The sequence below is a fragment of the Bombina bombina genome, chromosome 12, assembly GCF_027579735.1.
Source record: "Bombina bombina isolate aBomBom1 chromosome 12, aBomBom1.pri, whole genome shotgun sequence".
Lineage (NCBI taxonomy): Eukaryota > Metazoa > Chordata > Amphibia > Anura > Bombinatoridae > Bombina > Bombina bombina.
The window spans coordinates 131,637,881-131,654,509 of record NC_069510.1 but is presented as its reverse complement, the minus strand read 5'-3'; the positions used below and the strand labels follow the sequence as shown (position 1 = coordinate 131,654,509).

Here is a 16,629-nt window from a genome sequence, read left to right as displayed (position 1 = left end):
AATATCTACAAGGCCTCTTCAAATTCCTACTTCAAGACCCACAAGCTCCAGACATGGAGATGGACAGAGCTCATAGAGCACTCAGACCTCTGCCTTTTACAGGTTCTTCACCCAGAGATGTAATTTTGAAATGTTTGCGCTTCACTGGCAAAGAGAGGGTTTGGCAGCAAGCTAGAAAATCCCAAAGTATCTCTTACCTAGACCACCGGCTACAAGTATACCTTGAACTAAGCCCTGTTACGGTACAGAAACGTAAGGATGTCCGCTTCATTACCAAATTGCTGCAAGAACAGTCCATAAAATATAGATGGGGCATTCCATTTAGCCTGCATATCTTGCATGAAGGACAGTCTTACACTTACAAATCTTTGGAGGACCTGGAAATGATATCAAAGGCATTGAATATTACTTTTCATGTGCCTTGAATTTCGGATGTCTCCCTAAAGGGTTTCACTTCAGAGACTTTTCTTCCAAGCAAGACGAGAAGCATGGGATGGATGAAAATTACCTATAAAAAAAGGCAAAGCTAAAACTGCTTCACCTAATGAGGGTCTACCCATTGACACTGCAACCTGAAAATTTAACTACCTATCGGATTGGGTGAGATCTTTCCACTTATTGTTTTTCCAACTTTAGGTTATATTCATCCACATGAGACTAAGACTTTAATTCACTGTATTCGTAGTTGTGGACTATCATATATAACATAACATCATTTTTGTTTGCATGACATTTATATAGACGAGGCCACCTGTTTTGGCATTCAAGTTATGTAGTGGTAATTCTACTTAAATAATATGTTTGTTCTTATGTTTTAAATTAATGTCCATCTGCTATAGGTTTTGATAATTGCTCGTCATTAATAATTGACTGCACTGAGCATTTCCCCAACCTGTTGTCATGACATATGACTTAATTATTGTTCACTGTTTTCATTGTTATTGTTCTTTATTTTTTGTTTATTGTCAATCTGATCTCTTGTCTAGCATTGTATTCATGCAGAAATGTTTTAGTTGGGTATATGTTTCCATGGTACCCACTCATTCCACAAAGGTTCCCGCCACACACTAGATCCAATGGTAGCATTATAACTCCACTGAGCGATACCCTCACCCCCTCCTATCCCAATGATGCACACCACTAGATATCTAAATTTTATTACAGCAAATTCCAAGGGTCTGAATTGTCCACATAAACGTAATATAGTAACCGGTGATGTCCTGTAGAGAAAAACTTTCTCCCACAAATTTTATGATAAGTATTATGCCTCAAATTCTATAAGAACAAACGGAGTGGCCATGCTAATTAAAAAGGCCATCCCTTTTACTCTCATTAAAAAACACAAGGATAAGGCAGGGCGATATCTCATATTAATAGGTAAACTGGTAAATACTATTGTCACTCTGACTAATGTTTATGCCCCTAACCTGAAGCAGGATGTGTTTTTTAGACATCTTACTAATGTGACACTAGAGGTAGCTAAGGGAGTTATTATTATTGGCGGGGACTTTAATCTTACTCTGAACCTAAGTCTAGATAATTCCAATAACCTGTACTCTGTCCCTCATAAAGTTATTAACTCAGTAAAACAAAATTTTAAGGACCTAACTCTACATGACACTTGGACAATATTGCACCAGGAGTCTAGGGAATATACTTTTTTCTCAAGTCCACACTGCAGGCACTCCAGAATGGATTATTTCATGATGGATGTCACTAATGTTGCTAGAGTTACTGAGATAACCATTAGCCCTAACACATGGTCAGACCACACAATGGTTAGTTGTTCACTGGACTGGCCTCATATTCCTTCACACCAATATGTGTGGAAGCTGGATGATACCCTATTATCTGACCCGGTATATTCGGTTCGGATAGAGAATGCACTTCGAGAATACTTCCTCTTTAATAATAACCCTGACACTAGAATAACTTGGGAGGCCCACAAAGCGGTTGTTAGAGGAGAAATGATTAGTATTAAAACACATCATGAGAAACAATCTAGGAAACTAATGGACGACACACTTAATGACCTCAGCAATTTAGAGACGCTATGCAAATAAAACCCGACAGACCTAAATATCTCCGATGCCATTACGGATTGCAAAACACATATTAATGAAATGCTCCATGTAGAGTGCAAAAAGTATGCCCTTAGGTTGCAGCAACACTATTTTGAAAGTGATAATAAAAGTAGCTCCCTTTTTGCACGAAAATTAAAACGGAAAGCGAATAAATTTGTTCTTTCCCTTAGACCTGCTGGAGGTAAAGAGTTACACACAACACAGCAAATTGCAAATGCTTTTAGAGAATACTATGAAAAGCTATATAATTTAGCGCCCGACCTTAAAGGGACATGAAAGCCAATTTTTTTTCTTTCGTGATTTAGAAAGAGCATGTCATTTTAAACAACGTTCTAATTTACTTCTATTATCTAATTTGCTTCATTCTCTTGATATCACTTGCTGAAAAGCATATCTAGATATGCTCAGTAGCTGCTGATTGGTTGCTGCACCTAGAGGCCTTGTGTGATTGGCTCACACATGTGCATTGCTATTTCTTCAACAAAGGATATCTAAAGAATTGAGCAAATTAGATAATAGAAGTAAATTGGAAAGTTGTTTAAAATTGCATGTCCTATCTGAATCATGAAAGTTTTATTTTGACTAGACTGTCCCTTTAATGATTCTACTTTAGAGAGTGGGTCTAAACTTGACTCAATAAAAACTATTTAGATAACATCACATTGCCTCATCTCAACTCTGACCAACAAGACTCTTTGAACAAACCCTTTACACAGTCTGAAATTCTTGATGTTATCAAAAATCTTCCTAACAACAAAGCCCCTGGGCCAGATGGCTATACTAATACCTACTATAAGATGCATAAAACTATACTTGTTCCGCACTTATTAAAACTCTTTAATGAGATATCCGATGCTGCCCCATTTTCCTCGTCGGCATTAGAGGCCCATATTGTAGTCATACCTAAACCTGGGAAAACCCCAGATCGCGTTGAAAATTTTAGACCAATCTCACTCCTTAATTCGGACCTTAAAATATAAGCAAGAATTCTCGCAAATAGATTATCCTCTGTTTTACCACATCTTATATGTAATGATCAGGTCAGTTTCATACAGTCTAGAGAAGCATGTGACAACACTTTCAGGGTTTATATTCTGAATTATATTAATCATCACAATACTCCCTCAGTGGTGGTGTCGACGGACACGGAAAAGGCCTTTGACCACGTCTGTTGGCACTTCCTGAAAACCACTTTGGAGAGGTATGGGAAAACACTTCATTTCCAAAATAATGGCCCTATATAGTTCTCCAGTTGCTAGAATCAGAGTCAATGGTCTAGTGTCTGACCCGTTTCAAATATCCAACAGCACCAGGCAGGGATGTCCCTTGTCCCCGCCCCTATTCACCTGTATAATTGAAACTTGGCTATTACTATAAGATCTAACACTGAAATTTATGGAATCCAAATCCACAATTCTACGCATAAACTGCTACTGTATGCAGATGACGTTTTGTTCTTTCTGTCTGACCCACTCTCCTCTGTCCCTCACCTGCTAGCAGAGTTTGACACATTCCATCATGCCTCAAATTTTCTAATTAATAAAGCTAAGTCGGAGATGCTTAGAGTCCATTGTGATGCTCATTGTCTTTCTCTTTTGGCACAGAAATGCCCTTTTCGTATTCAGGCAAAAAAAAAAAATTATCTGGGAGTTTTTGTTGCCCCCTCCACTCAAGAAATGTTTAAAGCCAATTATGAGATCCTACAAAAACTATCATAGCAGACCTCTCCTCTTGGAGATCTAAGGGTATCTCCTGGTTTGGTAGGATAAATTCAATTAAAATGAACATCCTCCCCAGGGTATTATATTTATTGCAAACACTCCCCATCCCTCTGCCCAGGGGCTTTTTGTCCTCACTACAGAATAAGATTTTTTACTTTATCTGGGATAAAAAAAGCGAGAATTAATAAGACCTTAATGTGCTTACCGGTTGCTGAGGGCAGCTTAGGGGTCTCTAACTTAATTAAATATAGACAGGCAATCTTTCTACAGAGGGTGGTAGATTGGTTTAAAAACCATCAGACAAAATCGTAGTTGTCCCTAAAACATGATTTAGCAGGAAAATCCCATATGGGCACGATATGCTGGCAAACAAAACCACATCTATCCACAGACTTCAAACAGAAAACTATCCTAATGGAAACTCTCTCTATGTGGCAGAGAGCTATACTGGAGTACCCAAATCTTACCTCACAATTTTCACCACTCACTCCTCTCATGGAAAACGCTGAATTTACAATAGGCCTTTGGCAAAAGATTAAACAACTGTACAATCCCATGAGGGCTCTAATGATATTTCATAAAGGTAACAAGATGAGACTTTTTAACCAAAATTGGTAGACAAAGGCATGACATTCTTTAATAATTGTTTTTTCTTTCATGTAATTGGCAAGAGTCCATGAGCTAGTGGCATATGGGATATACATTCCTACCAGGAAGGGCAAAGTTTTCCAAACCTCAAAATGCCGATAAATACACCCCTCAACACACCCACAATTCAGTTTTACAAACTTTGCCTCCTATGGAGGTGGTGAAGCAAGTTTGTGCGCTTCTCAGCATGCTGAAGCCCGATTCCTCTCAGAGTACAGCGAATGTCAGAGGGATGTGAAGGGAGTATCACCTATTGAATGCAATGATTTCCCTAACGGGGGCCTATTTCATAGGTTCTCTGTTACGGTCGTAGAGATTCATCTCCTTCCTCCTTTTTCAGATCGATGATATACTCTCATATACCATTACCTCTACTGATAACTGTTTCAGTACTGGTTTGGTTATCTGCTATATGTGGATGGGTGTCTTTTTGGTAAGTATGTTTTTTATTACTTAAGACACCCCAGCTATGGTCTGGCACTTTATGCATTTATATAAAGTTCTAAATATATGTATTGTACTTTGTTTGCCATGAGTCAGGTTCATGTATTTCCTTGTGCAGACTGTCAGTTTCATATTTGGGAAATAAAACATATTAAGAAATATTTTTGTCTTGTTAAGTGTATCCAGTCCACGGATCATCCATTACTTGTGGGATATTCTCCTTCCCAACAGGAAGTTGCAAGAGGATCACCCACAGCAGAGCTGCTATATAGCTCCTCCCCTCACTGCCATATCCAGTCATTCTCTTGCAACTCTCAACTAAGATGGACGTGGTAAGAGGAGAGTGGTGTATTATAGTTAGTTTTTTAACTTCAATCAAAAGTTTGTTATTTTTAAATGGTACCGGAGTGTACTGTTTTATCCCAGGCAGCATTAGAAGAAGAATCTGCCTGTGATTTCTATGATCTTAGCAGAAGTAACTAAGATCCACTGCCGTTCTCACATATTCTGAGGAGTGAGGTAACTTCAGAGGGGGAATGGCGTGCAGGTTTTCCTGCAATGCATGACATTTATATAGACGAGGCCACCTGTTTTGGCATTCAAGTTATGTAGTGGTAATTCTACTTAAATAATATGTTTGTTCTTATGTTTTAAATTAATGTCCATCTGCTATAGGTTTTGATAATTGCTCGTCATTAATAATTGACTGCACTGAGCATTTCCCCAACCTGTTGTCATGACATATGACTTAATTATTGTTCACTGTTTTCATTGTTATTGTTCTTTATTTTTTGTTTATTGTCAGTCTGATCTCTTGTCTAGCATTGTATTCATGCAGAAATGTTTTAGTTGGGTATATGTTTCCATGGTACCCACTCATTCCACAAAGGTTCCCGCCACACACTAGATCCAATGGTAGCATTATAACTCCACTGAGCGATACCCTCACCCCCTCCTATCCCAATGATGCACACCACTAGATATCTAAATTTTATTACAGCAAATTCCAAGGGTCTGAATTGTCCACATAAACGTAATATAGTAACCGGTGATGTTATATTCCTACAGGAGACGCATTTTGTGTCCTGTAGAGAAAAACTTTGTCCCACAAATTTTATGATAAGTATTATGCCTCAAATTCAATAAGAACAAACGGAGTGGCCATGCTAATTAAAAGGCCATCCCTTTTACTCTCATTAAAAAACACAAGGATAAGGCAGGGCGATATCTCATATTAATAGGTAAACTGGTAAATACTATCGTCACTCTGACTAATGTTTATGCCCCTAACCTGAAGCAGGATGTGTTTTCTCTTGTTAAGTGTAGTCAGTCCACGGGTCATCCATTACTTATGGAATATATCTCTTCCTAACAGGAAGCTGCAAGAGGATCACCCAAGCAGAGCTGCTATATAGCTCCTCCCCTCACATGTCATATTCAGTCATTCTCTTGCAGCCTAACTAAAGATAGGTCGCTGTGAGAGGTCTGTGGTGTTTTTTTAACTTAGTTTATTTCTTCAATCAAAAGTTTGTTATTTTAAATGGCACCGGAGTGTGCTGTTTGTTCTCAGGCAGCATTAGAAGAAGAATCTGCCTGCGTTTTCTATGATCTTAGCAGACGTAACTAAGATCCACTGGCTGTTCTCATCTGAGGAGTGAGGTAACTTCAGAAAAGGGGAATAGCATGCAGGGCCCCCCTGCAAACGAGGTATGTGCAGTAAATTATTTTTCTGAGGAATGGAATTGACTGAGAAAATACTGCTGATACCAATGTAAAGTAAGTTCAGCCTTAAATGCAGTGATAGTGACTGGTATTAGGCTGATGAGTGTGTGTACACTGAATGTATTTTTCTAAGGAATGGAATTGACTCTGAAAATACTGTTAATACTGAAATAATGTATGAGCCTTAACTGCAGTAAAAGCGACTGGTAGCAGGCTTATTAATAACACTTCATAACTTTTAAAATGTATGTTCAAAACGTTTAATGGCATGTTAAACGTTTTTTGTGAGGTACTTGGTGATAAAACTTATTGGGGCATGATTTTTACCACATGGCCATCTTTGTTTTCTGCATAGAAACAGTTATCTGAGCTTCCCCACTGTTGTAATATGAGTGGGAGGGGCCTATTTTAGAGCTTTTTTGCGCAGTAAAAAATTCAGTCACAATCCGTCTACTTCATCCTCCATGATCCAGATCGTCTCTGGAGAGCTCAGGGGTCTTCAAAATTCATTTTGAGGGAGGTAATCAGTCACAGCAGACCTGTGACAGTGTGTTTTGACTGTGTTAAAAACGTTAATTATTAAATTGTTATCCGTTTTTGGGTATTAAGGGGTTAATCATCCATTTGCTGGTGGGTGCAATCCTTTGCCAACTTAATACATTTACTGTGAAAAATTGGTTGCTATAACTATTTTGGTTCATTGTTATTTCAACTGTGACAGCTTTTTGTGCTTCTTAAAGGCACAGTAGCGTTTTTTATATTGCTTGTAAATTTATTTAGAAAAGTATTTCCAAGCTTGCTAGTCTCATTGCTAGTCTGTTTAAACATGTCTGACTCAGATGAATCTCTTTGTTCACTATGTTTAAAGGCCACTGTGGAGCCCAATAGAAATTTGTGTACTAATTGCATTGATGTTACTTTAAATAAAAGTCAATCTTTACATGTAAAGAAATTATCACCAGACAACGAGGGGGAAGTTATGCCGACTAACTCTCCTCACGTGTCAGTACCTTCGCCTCCCGCTCCGGATGTGCGTGATTTTGTGGCGCCAAGTACATCAGGGAGGCCCTTACAAATCACTTTGCAAGACATGGCTACTGTTATGACAGAAGTATTATCTAAATTGCCAGAATTAAGAGGCAAGCGCCATAGCTCTGGGTTAAGGACAGAGCGCGCGGATGAGGTGAGAGCCATGTCAGATACTGCGTCACAGTTTGCAGAACATGAAGACGGAGAGCTTCATTCTGTGGGTGACGGATCTGATCCAGGGAGACTGGATTCAGAGATTTCTAATTTTAAATTTAAGCTTGAGAACCTCCGCATATTGCTAGGGGAGGTATTATCGGCTCTGAATGATTGTAACACGGTTGCAATTCCAGAAAAATTATGTAGGTTGGATAGATACTATGCGGTACCGGTGTGTACTGACGTGTTTCCTATACCTAAAAGGCTTACAGAGATTATTAGCAAGGAGTGGGATAGACCTGGTGTGCCTTTTTCCCCTCCTCCCATATTTAGGAAAATGTTTCCTATAGACGCCACCACACGAGACTTATGGCAGACGGTCCCTAAGGTGGAGGGAGCAGTTTCTACTTTAGCTAAGCGTACCACTATCCCGGTGGAGGATAGTTGTGCTTTTTCAGATCCAATGGATAAGAAATTAAAGGGTTACCTTAAGAAAATGTTTGTTCAACAAGGTTTTATCTTACAGCCCCTTGCATGCATTGCGCCTGTCACTGCTGCGGCGGCATTCTGGTTTGAGTCTCTGGAAGAGGCCATTCGCACAGCTCCATTGGATGAAATTATGAACAAGCTTAAAGCACTTAAGCTAGCTAACGCATTTGTTTCTGATGCCGTCGTACATTTAACCAAACTTACGGCTAAGAACTCCGGATTCGACATCCAAGCGCGCAGAGAGCTATGGCTTAAATCCTGGTCAGCTGACATGACTTCTAAATCTAAATTGCTTAATATTCCTTTCAAAGGGCAGACCTTATTCGGGCCCGGCTTGAAAGAAATTATAGCTGACATTACGGGAGGTAAGGGCCATGCTCTACCTCAGGACAGGCCAAATCAAAGGCCAAACAGTCTAATTTTCGTGCCTTTCGTAACTTCAAGGCAGGAGCAGCATCAACTTCCTCCGCTCCAAAACAGGAAGGAGCTGTTGCTCGTTACAGACTGGGCTGGAAAGTTAACCAGTCCTGGAACAAGGGCAAGCAGGCCAAGAAACCTGCTGCTGCCCCTAAGACAGCATGAAGAGAGGGCCCCCTATCCGGAAACGGATCTAGTGGGGGGCAGACTTTCTCTCTTCGCCCAGGCTTGGGCAAGAGATGTCCAGGATCCCTGGGCGTTGGAGATCATATCTCAGGGATATCTCCTGGACTTCAAAACTTCTCCTCCACGAGGGAGATTTCATCTTTCAAGGTTATCAGCAAACCAAATAAAGAAAGAGGCGTTTCTACGCTGTGTACAAGACCTCTTACTAATGGGGGTGATCCACCCAGTTCCGCGGACGGAACACGGGCAAGGATTCTATTCAAATCTATTTGTGGTTCCCAAGAAAGAGGGAACCTTCAGACCAATCTTGGACTTAAAAATCCTAAACAAATTCCTAAGAGTTCCATCATTCAAAATGGAAACTATTCGAACTATCCTTCCCATGATCCAAGAGGGTCAGTACATGACCACAGTGGACTTAAAGGATGCCTACCTTCACATACCGATTCACAAGGATCATTATCGGTACCTAAGATTTGCTTTCCTAGACAGGCATTACCAGTTTGTAGCTCTTCCCTTCGGATTAGCTACGGCTCCAAGAATCTTTACAAAAGTTCTGGGCTCACTTCTGGCGGTACTAAGACCACGAGGCATAGCGGTGACTCCGTACCTAGACGACATTCTGATACAAGCGTCAAGTTTTCAAACTGCCAAGTCTCATACAGAGATAGTTCTGGCATTTCTGAGGTCGCATGGGTGGAAGGTGAACGTGGAAAAGAGTTCTCTATTACCACTTACAAGGGTTCCCTTTCTAGGGACTCTTATAGATTCTGTAGAGATGAAAATTTACCTGACGGAGGCCAGGTTATCAAAACTTCTAAATGCTTGCCGTGTCCTTCATTCCATTCCACACCCGTCAGTAGCTCAGTGCATGGAAGTAATCGGCTTAATGGTAGCGGCAATGGACATAGTACCATTTGCGCGCCTGCATCTCAGACCACTGCAATTGTGCATGCTAAGTCAGTGGAATGGGGATTACTCAGATTTGTCCCCCCTGCTAAATCTGGATCAAGAGATCAGAGATTCTCTTCTATGGTGGCTTTCTCGGCCACATCTGTCCAAGGGGATGACCTTTCGCAGGCCAGATTGGACGATTGTAACAACAGACGCCAGCCTTCTAGGCTGGGGCGCAGTCTGGAACTCCCTGAAGGCTCAGGGACTATGGACTCAGGAGGAAGAAACTCCTCCCAATAAATATTCTGGAATTAAGAGCAATATTCAATGCTCTCCTAGCTTGGCCTCAGTTAGCAACTCTGAGGTTCATCAGATTTCAGTCGGACAACATCACGACTGTGGCTTACATCAACCATCAAGGGGGAACCAGAAGTTCCCTAGCGATGTTGGAAGTCTCAAAGATAATTCGCTGGGAAGAGTCTCACTCTTGCCACCTGTCAGCGATTTACATCCCAGGCGTGGAGAACTGGGAGGCGGATTTTCTAAGTCGCCAGACTTTTCATCCGGGGGAGTGGGAACTTCATCCGGAGGTCTTTGCTCAACTGATTCATCGTTGGGGCAAACCAGATCTGGATCTCATGGCGTCTCGCCAGAACGCCAAGCTTCCTTGTTACGGATCCAGGTCCAGGGACCCGGGAGCAGTGCTGATAGATGCTCTGACAGCTCCTTGGGTCTTCAACATGGCTTATGTGTTTCCACCATTTCCGATGCTTCCTCGTTTGATTGCCAAGATCAAACAGGAGAGAGCTTCGGTGATTCTGATAGCGCCTGCATGGCCACGCAGGACCTGGTATGCAGACCTTGTGGACATGTCGTCCTGCCCACCGTGGTCTCTGCCTCTGAGACAGGACCTTCTAATTCAGGGTCCTTTCAACCATCCAAATCTAATTTCTCTGAGGCTGACTGCATGGAGATTGAACGCTTGATTCTATCAAAGCGTGGCTTCTCGGAGTCGGTTATTGATACCTTAATACATGCTAGGAAGCCTGTTACCAGAAGAATTTACCATAAGATATGGCGTAAATATTTATATTGGTGCGAATCCAAGAGTTACTCATGGAGTAAGGTTAGGATTCCTAGGATATTGTCTTTTCTACAAGAGGGTTTAGAAAAGGGCTTATCTGCTAGTTCGTTAAAGGGACAGATTTCTGCTCTGTCTATTCTTCTACACAAACGTCTGGCAGAAGTTCCAGACGTTCAGGCTTTTTGTCAGGCTTTAGCTAGGATTAAGCCTGTGTTTAAGACTGTTGCTCCGCCGTGGAGCTTAAACTTAGTTCTTAACGTTCTTCAAGGCGTTCCATTTGAACCCCTTCATTCCATTGATATCAAGCTGTTATCCTGGAAGGTTCTGTTTTTGATGGCTATTTCCTCGGCTTGAAGAGTCTCTGAGTTATCTGCCTTACATTGTGATTCTCCTTATCTGATTTTTCATTCAGACAAGGTAGTTCTGAGTACTAAACCTGGGTTCTTACCTAAGGTAGTTACTAACAGGAATATCAATCAAGAGATTGTTGTTCCATCACTGTGTCCTAACCCTTCTTCAAAGAAGGAACGACTTTTGCATAATCTGGACGTAGTCCGTGCCCTGAAGTTCTATTTGCAGGCAACTAAAGATTTTCGTCAAACTTCTTCCCTGTTTGTCGTTTACTCTGGACAGAGAAGAGGTCAAAAGGCTTCGGCTACCTCTCTCTCTTTTTGGCTTTGTAGCATAATACGTTTAGCCTATGAGACTGCTGGACAGCAGCCTCCTGAAAGGATTACAGCTCATTCTACTAGAGCTGTGGCTTCCACCTGGGCCTTTAAAAATGAGGCCTCTGTTGAACAGATTTGCAAGGCTGCAACTTGGTCTTCACTTCACACTTTTTCAAAATTTTACAAATTTGACACTTTTGCTTCTTCGGAGGCTATTTTTGGGAGAAAGGTGCTTCAGGCAGTGGTTCCTTCTGTTTAAGGTTCCTGCCTTGTCCCTCCCTTCATCCGTGTACTTTAGCTTTGGTATTGGTATTCCATAAGTAATGGATGACCCGTGGACTGACTACACTTAACAAGAGAAAACATAATTTATGCTTACCTGATAAATTTATTTCTCTTGTAGTGTAGTCAGTCCACGGCCCGCCCTGTCTTTAAGGCAGATCTAAATTTTAATTAAACTCCAGTCACCACTGCACCCTCTGGTTTCTCCTTTCTCGTCTGGTTTTGGTCGAATGACTGAATATGACATGTGAGGGGAGGAGCTATATAGCAGCTCTGCTTGGGTGATCCTCTTGCAGCTTCCTGTTAGGAAGAGATATATTCCATAAGTAATGGATGACCCGTGGACTGACTACACTACAAGAGAAATAAATTTATCAGGTAAGCATAAATTATGTTTTTTAGACATCTTACTAATGTGACACTAGAGGTAGCTAAGGGAGTTATTATTATGGGCGGGGACTTTAATCTTACTCTGAACCTAAGTCTAGATAATTCCAATAACCTGTACTCTGTCCCTCATAAAGTTATTAACTCAGTAAAACAAAATTTTAAGGACCTAACTCTACATGACACTTGGACAATATTGCACCAGGAGTCTAGGGAATATACTTTTTTCTCAAGTCCACACTGCAGGCACTCCAGAATGGATTATTTCATGATGGATGTCACTAATGTTGCTAGAGTTACTGAGATAACCATTAGCCCTAACACATGGTCAGACCACACAATGGTTAGTTGTTCACTGGACTGGCCTCATATTCCTTCACACCAATATGTGTGGAAGCTGGATGATACCCTATTATCTGACCCGGTATATTCGGTTCGGATAGAGAATGCACTTCGAGAATACTTCCTCTTTAATAATAACCCTGACACTAGAATAACTTGGGAGGCCCACAAAGCGGTTGTTAGAGGAGAAATGATTAGTATTAAAACACATCATGAGAAACAATCTAGGAAACTAATGGACGACACACTTAATGACCTCAGCAATTTAGAGACGCTATGCAAATAAAACCCGACAGACCTAAATATCTCCGATGCCATTACGGATTGCAAAACACATATTAATGAAATGCTCCATGTAGAGTGCAAAAAGTATGCCCTTAGGTTGCAGCAACACTATTTTGAAAGTGATAATAAAAGTAGCTCCCTTTTTGCACGAAAATTAAAACGGAAAGCGAATAAATTTGTTCTTTCCCTTAGACCTGCTGGAGGTAAAGAGTTACACACAACACAGCAAATTGCAAATGCTTTTAGAGAATACTATGAAAAGCTATATAATTTAGCGCCCGACCTTAAAGGGACATGAAAGCCAATTTTTTTTCTTTCGTGATTTAGAAAGAGCATGTCATTTTAAACAACGTTCTAATTTACTTCTATTATCTAATTTGCTTCATTCTCTTGATATCACTTGCTGAAAAGCATATCTAGATATGCTCAGTAGCTGCTGATTGGTTGCTGCACCTAGAGGCCTTGTGTGATTGGCTCACACATGTGCATTGCTATTTCTTCAACAAAGGATATCTAAAGAATTGAGCAAATTAGATAATAGAAGTAAATTGGAAAGTTGTTTAAAATTGCATGTCCTATCTGAATCATGAAAGTTTTATTTTGACTAGACTGTCCCTTTAATGATTCTACTTTAGAGAGTGGGTCTAAACTTGACTCAATAAAAACTATTTAGATAACATCACATTGCCTCATCTCAACTCTGACCAACAAGACTCTTTGAACAAACCCTTTACACAGTCTGAATTTCTTGATGTTATCAAAAATCTTCCTAACAACAAAGCCCCTGGGCCAGACGGCTATACTAATACCTACTATAAGATGCATAAAACTATACTTGTTCCGCACTTATTAAAACTCTTTAATGAGATATCCGATGCTGCCCCATTTTCCTCGTCGGCATTAGAGGCCCATATTGTAGTCATACCTAAACCTGGGAAAACCCCAGATCGCGTTGAAAATTTTAGACCAATCTCACTCCTTAATTCGGACCTTAAAATATAAGCAAGAATTCTCGCAAATAGATTATCCTCTGTTTTAGCACATCTTATATGTAATGATCAGGTCAGTTTCATACAGTCTAGAGAAGCATGTGACAACACTTTCAGGGTTTATATTCTGAATTATATTAATCATCACAATACTCCCTCAGTGGTGGTGTCGACGGACACGGAAAAGGCCTTTGACCACGTCTGTTGGCACTTCCTGAAAACCACTTTGGAGAGGTATGGGAAAACACTTCATTTCCAAAATAATGGCCCTATATAGTTCTCCAGTTGCTCGAATCAGAGTCAATGGTCTAGTGTCTGACCCGTTTCAAATATCCAACAGCAGCAGGCAGGTGTCCCTTGTCCCCGCCCCTATTCACCTGTATAATTGAAACTTGGCTATTACTATAAGATCTAACACTGAAATTTATGGAATCCAAATCCACAATTCTACGCATAAACTGCTACTGTATGCAGATGACGTTTTGTTCTTTCTGTCTGACCCACTCTCCTCTGTCCCTCACCTGCTAGCAGAGTTTGACACATTCCATCATGCCTCAAATTTTCTAATTAATAAAGCTAAGTCGGAGATGCTTAGAGTCCATTGTGATGCTCATTGTCTTTCTCTTTTGGCACAGAAATGCCCTTTTCGTATTCAGGCAAAAAAAAAAAAAATTATCTGGGAGTTTTTGTTGCCCCCTCCACTCAAGAAATGTTTAAAGCCAATTATGAGATCCTACAAAAGACTATCATAGCAGACCTCTCCTCTTGGAGATCTAAGGGTATCTCCTGGTTTGGTAGGATAAATTCAATTAAAATGAACATCCTCCCCAGGGTATTATATTTATTGCAAACACTCCCCATTCCTCTGCCCAGGGGCTTTTTGTCCTCACTACAGAATAAGATTTTTTACTTTATCTGGGATAAAAAAAGCGAGAATTAATAAGACCTTAATGTGCTTACCGGTTGCTGAGGGCAGCTTAGGGGTCTCTAACTTAATTAAATATAGACAGGCAATCTTTCTACAGAGGGTGGTAAACTGGTTTAAAAACCATCAGACAAAATCGTAGTTGTCCCTAGAACATGATTTAGCAGGAAAATCCCATCTGGGCACGATATGCTGGCAAACAAAACCACATCTGTCCACAGACTTCAAACAGAACACTATCCTAATGGAAACTCTCTCTATGTGGCAGAGAGCTATACTGGAGTACCCAAATCTTACCTCACAATTTTCACCACTCACCCCTCTCATGGAAAACGCTGAATTTACAATAGGCCTTTGGCAAAAGATTAAACAACTGTACAATCCCATGAGGGCTCTAATGATATTTCATAAAGGTAACAAGATGAGACTTTTTAACCAAAATTGGTAGACAAAGGCATGACATTCTTTAATAATTGTTTTTTCTTTCATGTAATTGGCAAGAGTCCATGAGCTAGTGACATATGGGATATACATTCCTACCAGGAAGGGCAAAGTTTCCCAAACCTCAAAATGCCGATAAATACACCCCCTCACCACACCCACAATTCAGTTTTACAAACTTTGCCTCCTATGGAGGTGGTGAAGCAAGTTTGTGCTAAGATTTCTATGTTGACATGCGCTTCTCAGCATGCTGAAGCCCGATTCCTCTCAGAGTACAGCGAATGTCAGAGGGATATGAAGGGAGTATCACCTATTGAATGCAATGATTTCCCTAACGGGGGCCTATTTCATAGGTTCTCTGTTATCGGTCGTAGAGATTCATCTCCTTCCTCCTTTTTCAGATCGACGATATACTCTCATATACCATTACCTCTACTGATAACTGTTTCAGTACTGGTTTGGTTATCTGCTATATGTGGATGGGTGTCTTTTTGGTAAGTATGTTTTTTATTACTTAAGACACCCCAGCTATGGTCTGGCACTTTATCCATTTATATAAAGTTCTAAATATATGTATTGCACTTATATTTGCCATGAGTCAGGTTCATGTATTTCCTTGTGCAGACTGTCAGTTTCATATTTGGGAAATAAAACATATTAAGAAATATTTTTCTCTTGTTAAGTGTATCCAGTCCACGGATCATCCATTACTTGTGGGATATTCTCCTTCCCAACAGGAAGTTGCAAGAGGATCACCCACAGCAGAGCTGCTATATAGCTCCTCCCCTCACTGCCATATCCAGTCATTCTCTTGCAACTCTCAACTAAGATGGACGTAGTAAGAGGAGAGTGGTGTATTATAGTTAGTTTTTTAACTTATATCAAAAGTTTGTTATTTTTAAATGGTACCGGAGTGTACTGTTTTATCCCAGGCAGCATTAGAAGAAGAATCTGCCTGTGATTTCTATGATCTTATCAGAAGTAACTAAGATCCACTGCCGTTCTCACATATTCTGAGGAGTGAGGTAACTTCAGAGGGGGAATGGCATGCAGGTTTTCCTGCAATAAGGTATGTGCAGTTAACATATTTCTAGGGATGGAATTTGCTAGAAAAATGCTGCTGATACCGGATTAATGTAAGTTAAGCCTAAATACAGTGATTTAATAGCGACTGGTATCAGGCTTATTAACAGAGATACATACTCTTATAAAAATGTAATATAAAACGTTTGCTGGCATGTTTATAGTTTTTATATATGTTTGGTGACAAAACTTAGTTTTTTTCCACATGGCTGGCTTGATTTTTGCCTAGAAACAGTTTCCTGAGGCTTTCCACTGTTGTAATATGAGTGGGAGGGGACTATTTTAGCGCTTTTCTGCGCAGCTAGAATTACAGACAGAGACACTCAGCTTACTTCTGCATGATACAGGACACC

The 16,629-nt window shown here is 40.4% G+C and overlaps 1 protein-coding gene across 1 annotated transcript in view; it reads left to right on the top strand.

Moving 5' to 3' along the window:
• Positions 1 to 1,691: 1,691 nt before the first annotated feature.
• Positions 1,692 to 16,629, top strand: part of LOC128642705 (uncharacterized) — a 109,371-nt gene continuing 94,433 nt past the window's right edge. Inside the window, exon 1 of the mRNA XM_053695484.1 lies at positions 1,692 to 1,778. Coding sequence (XP_053551459.1) covers positions 1,692 to 1,778 — 87 coding nt within the window. The remainder of the gene's footprint in view (positions 1,779 to 16,629) is intronic.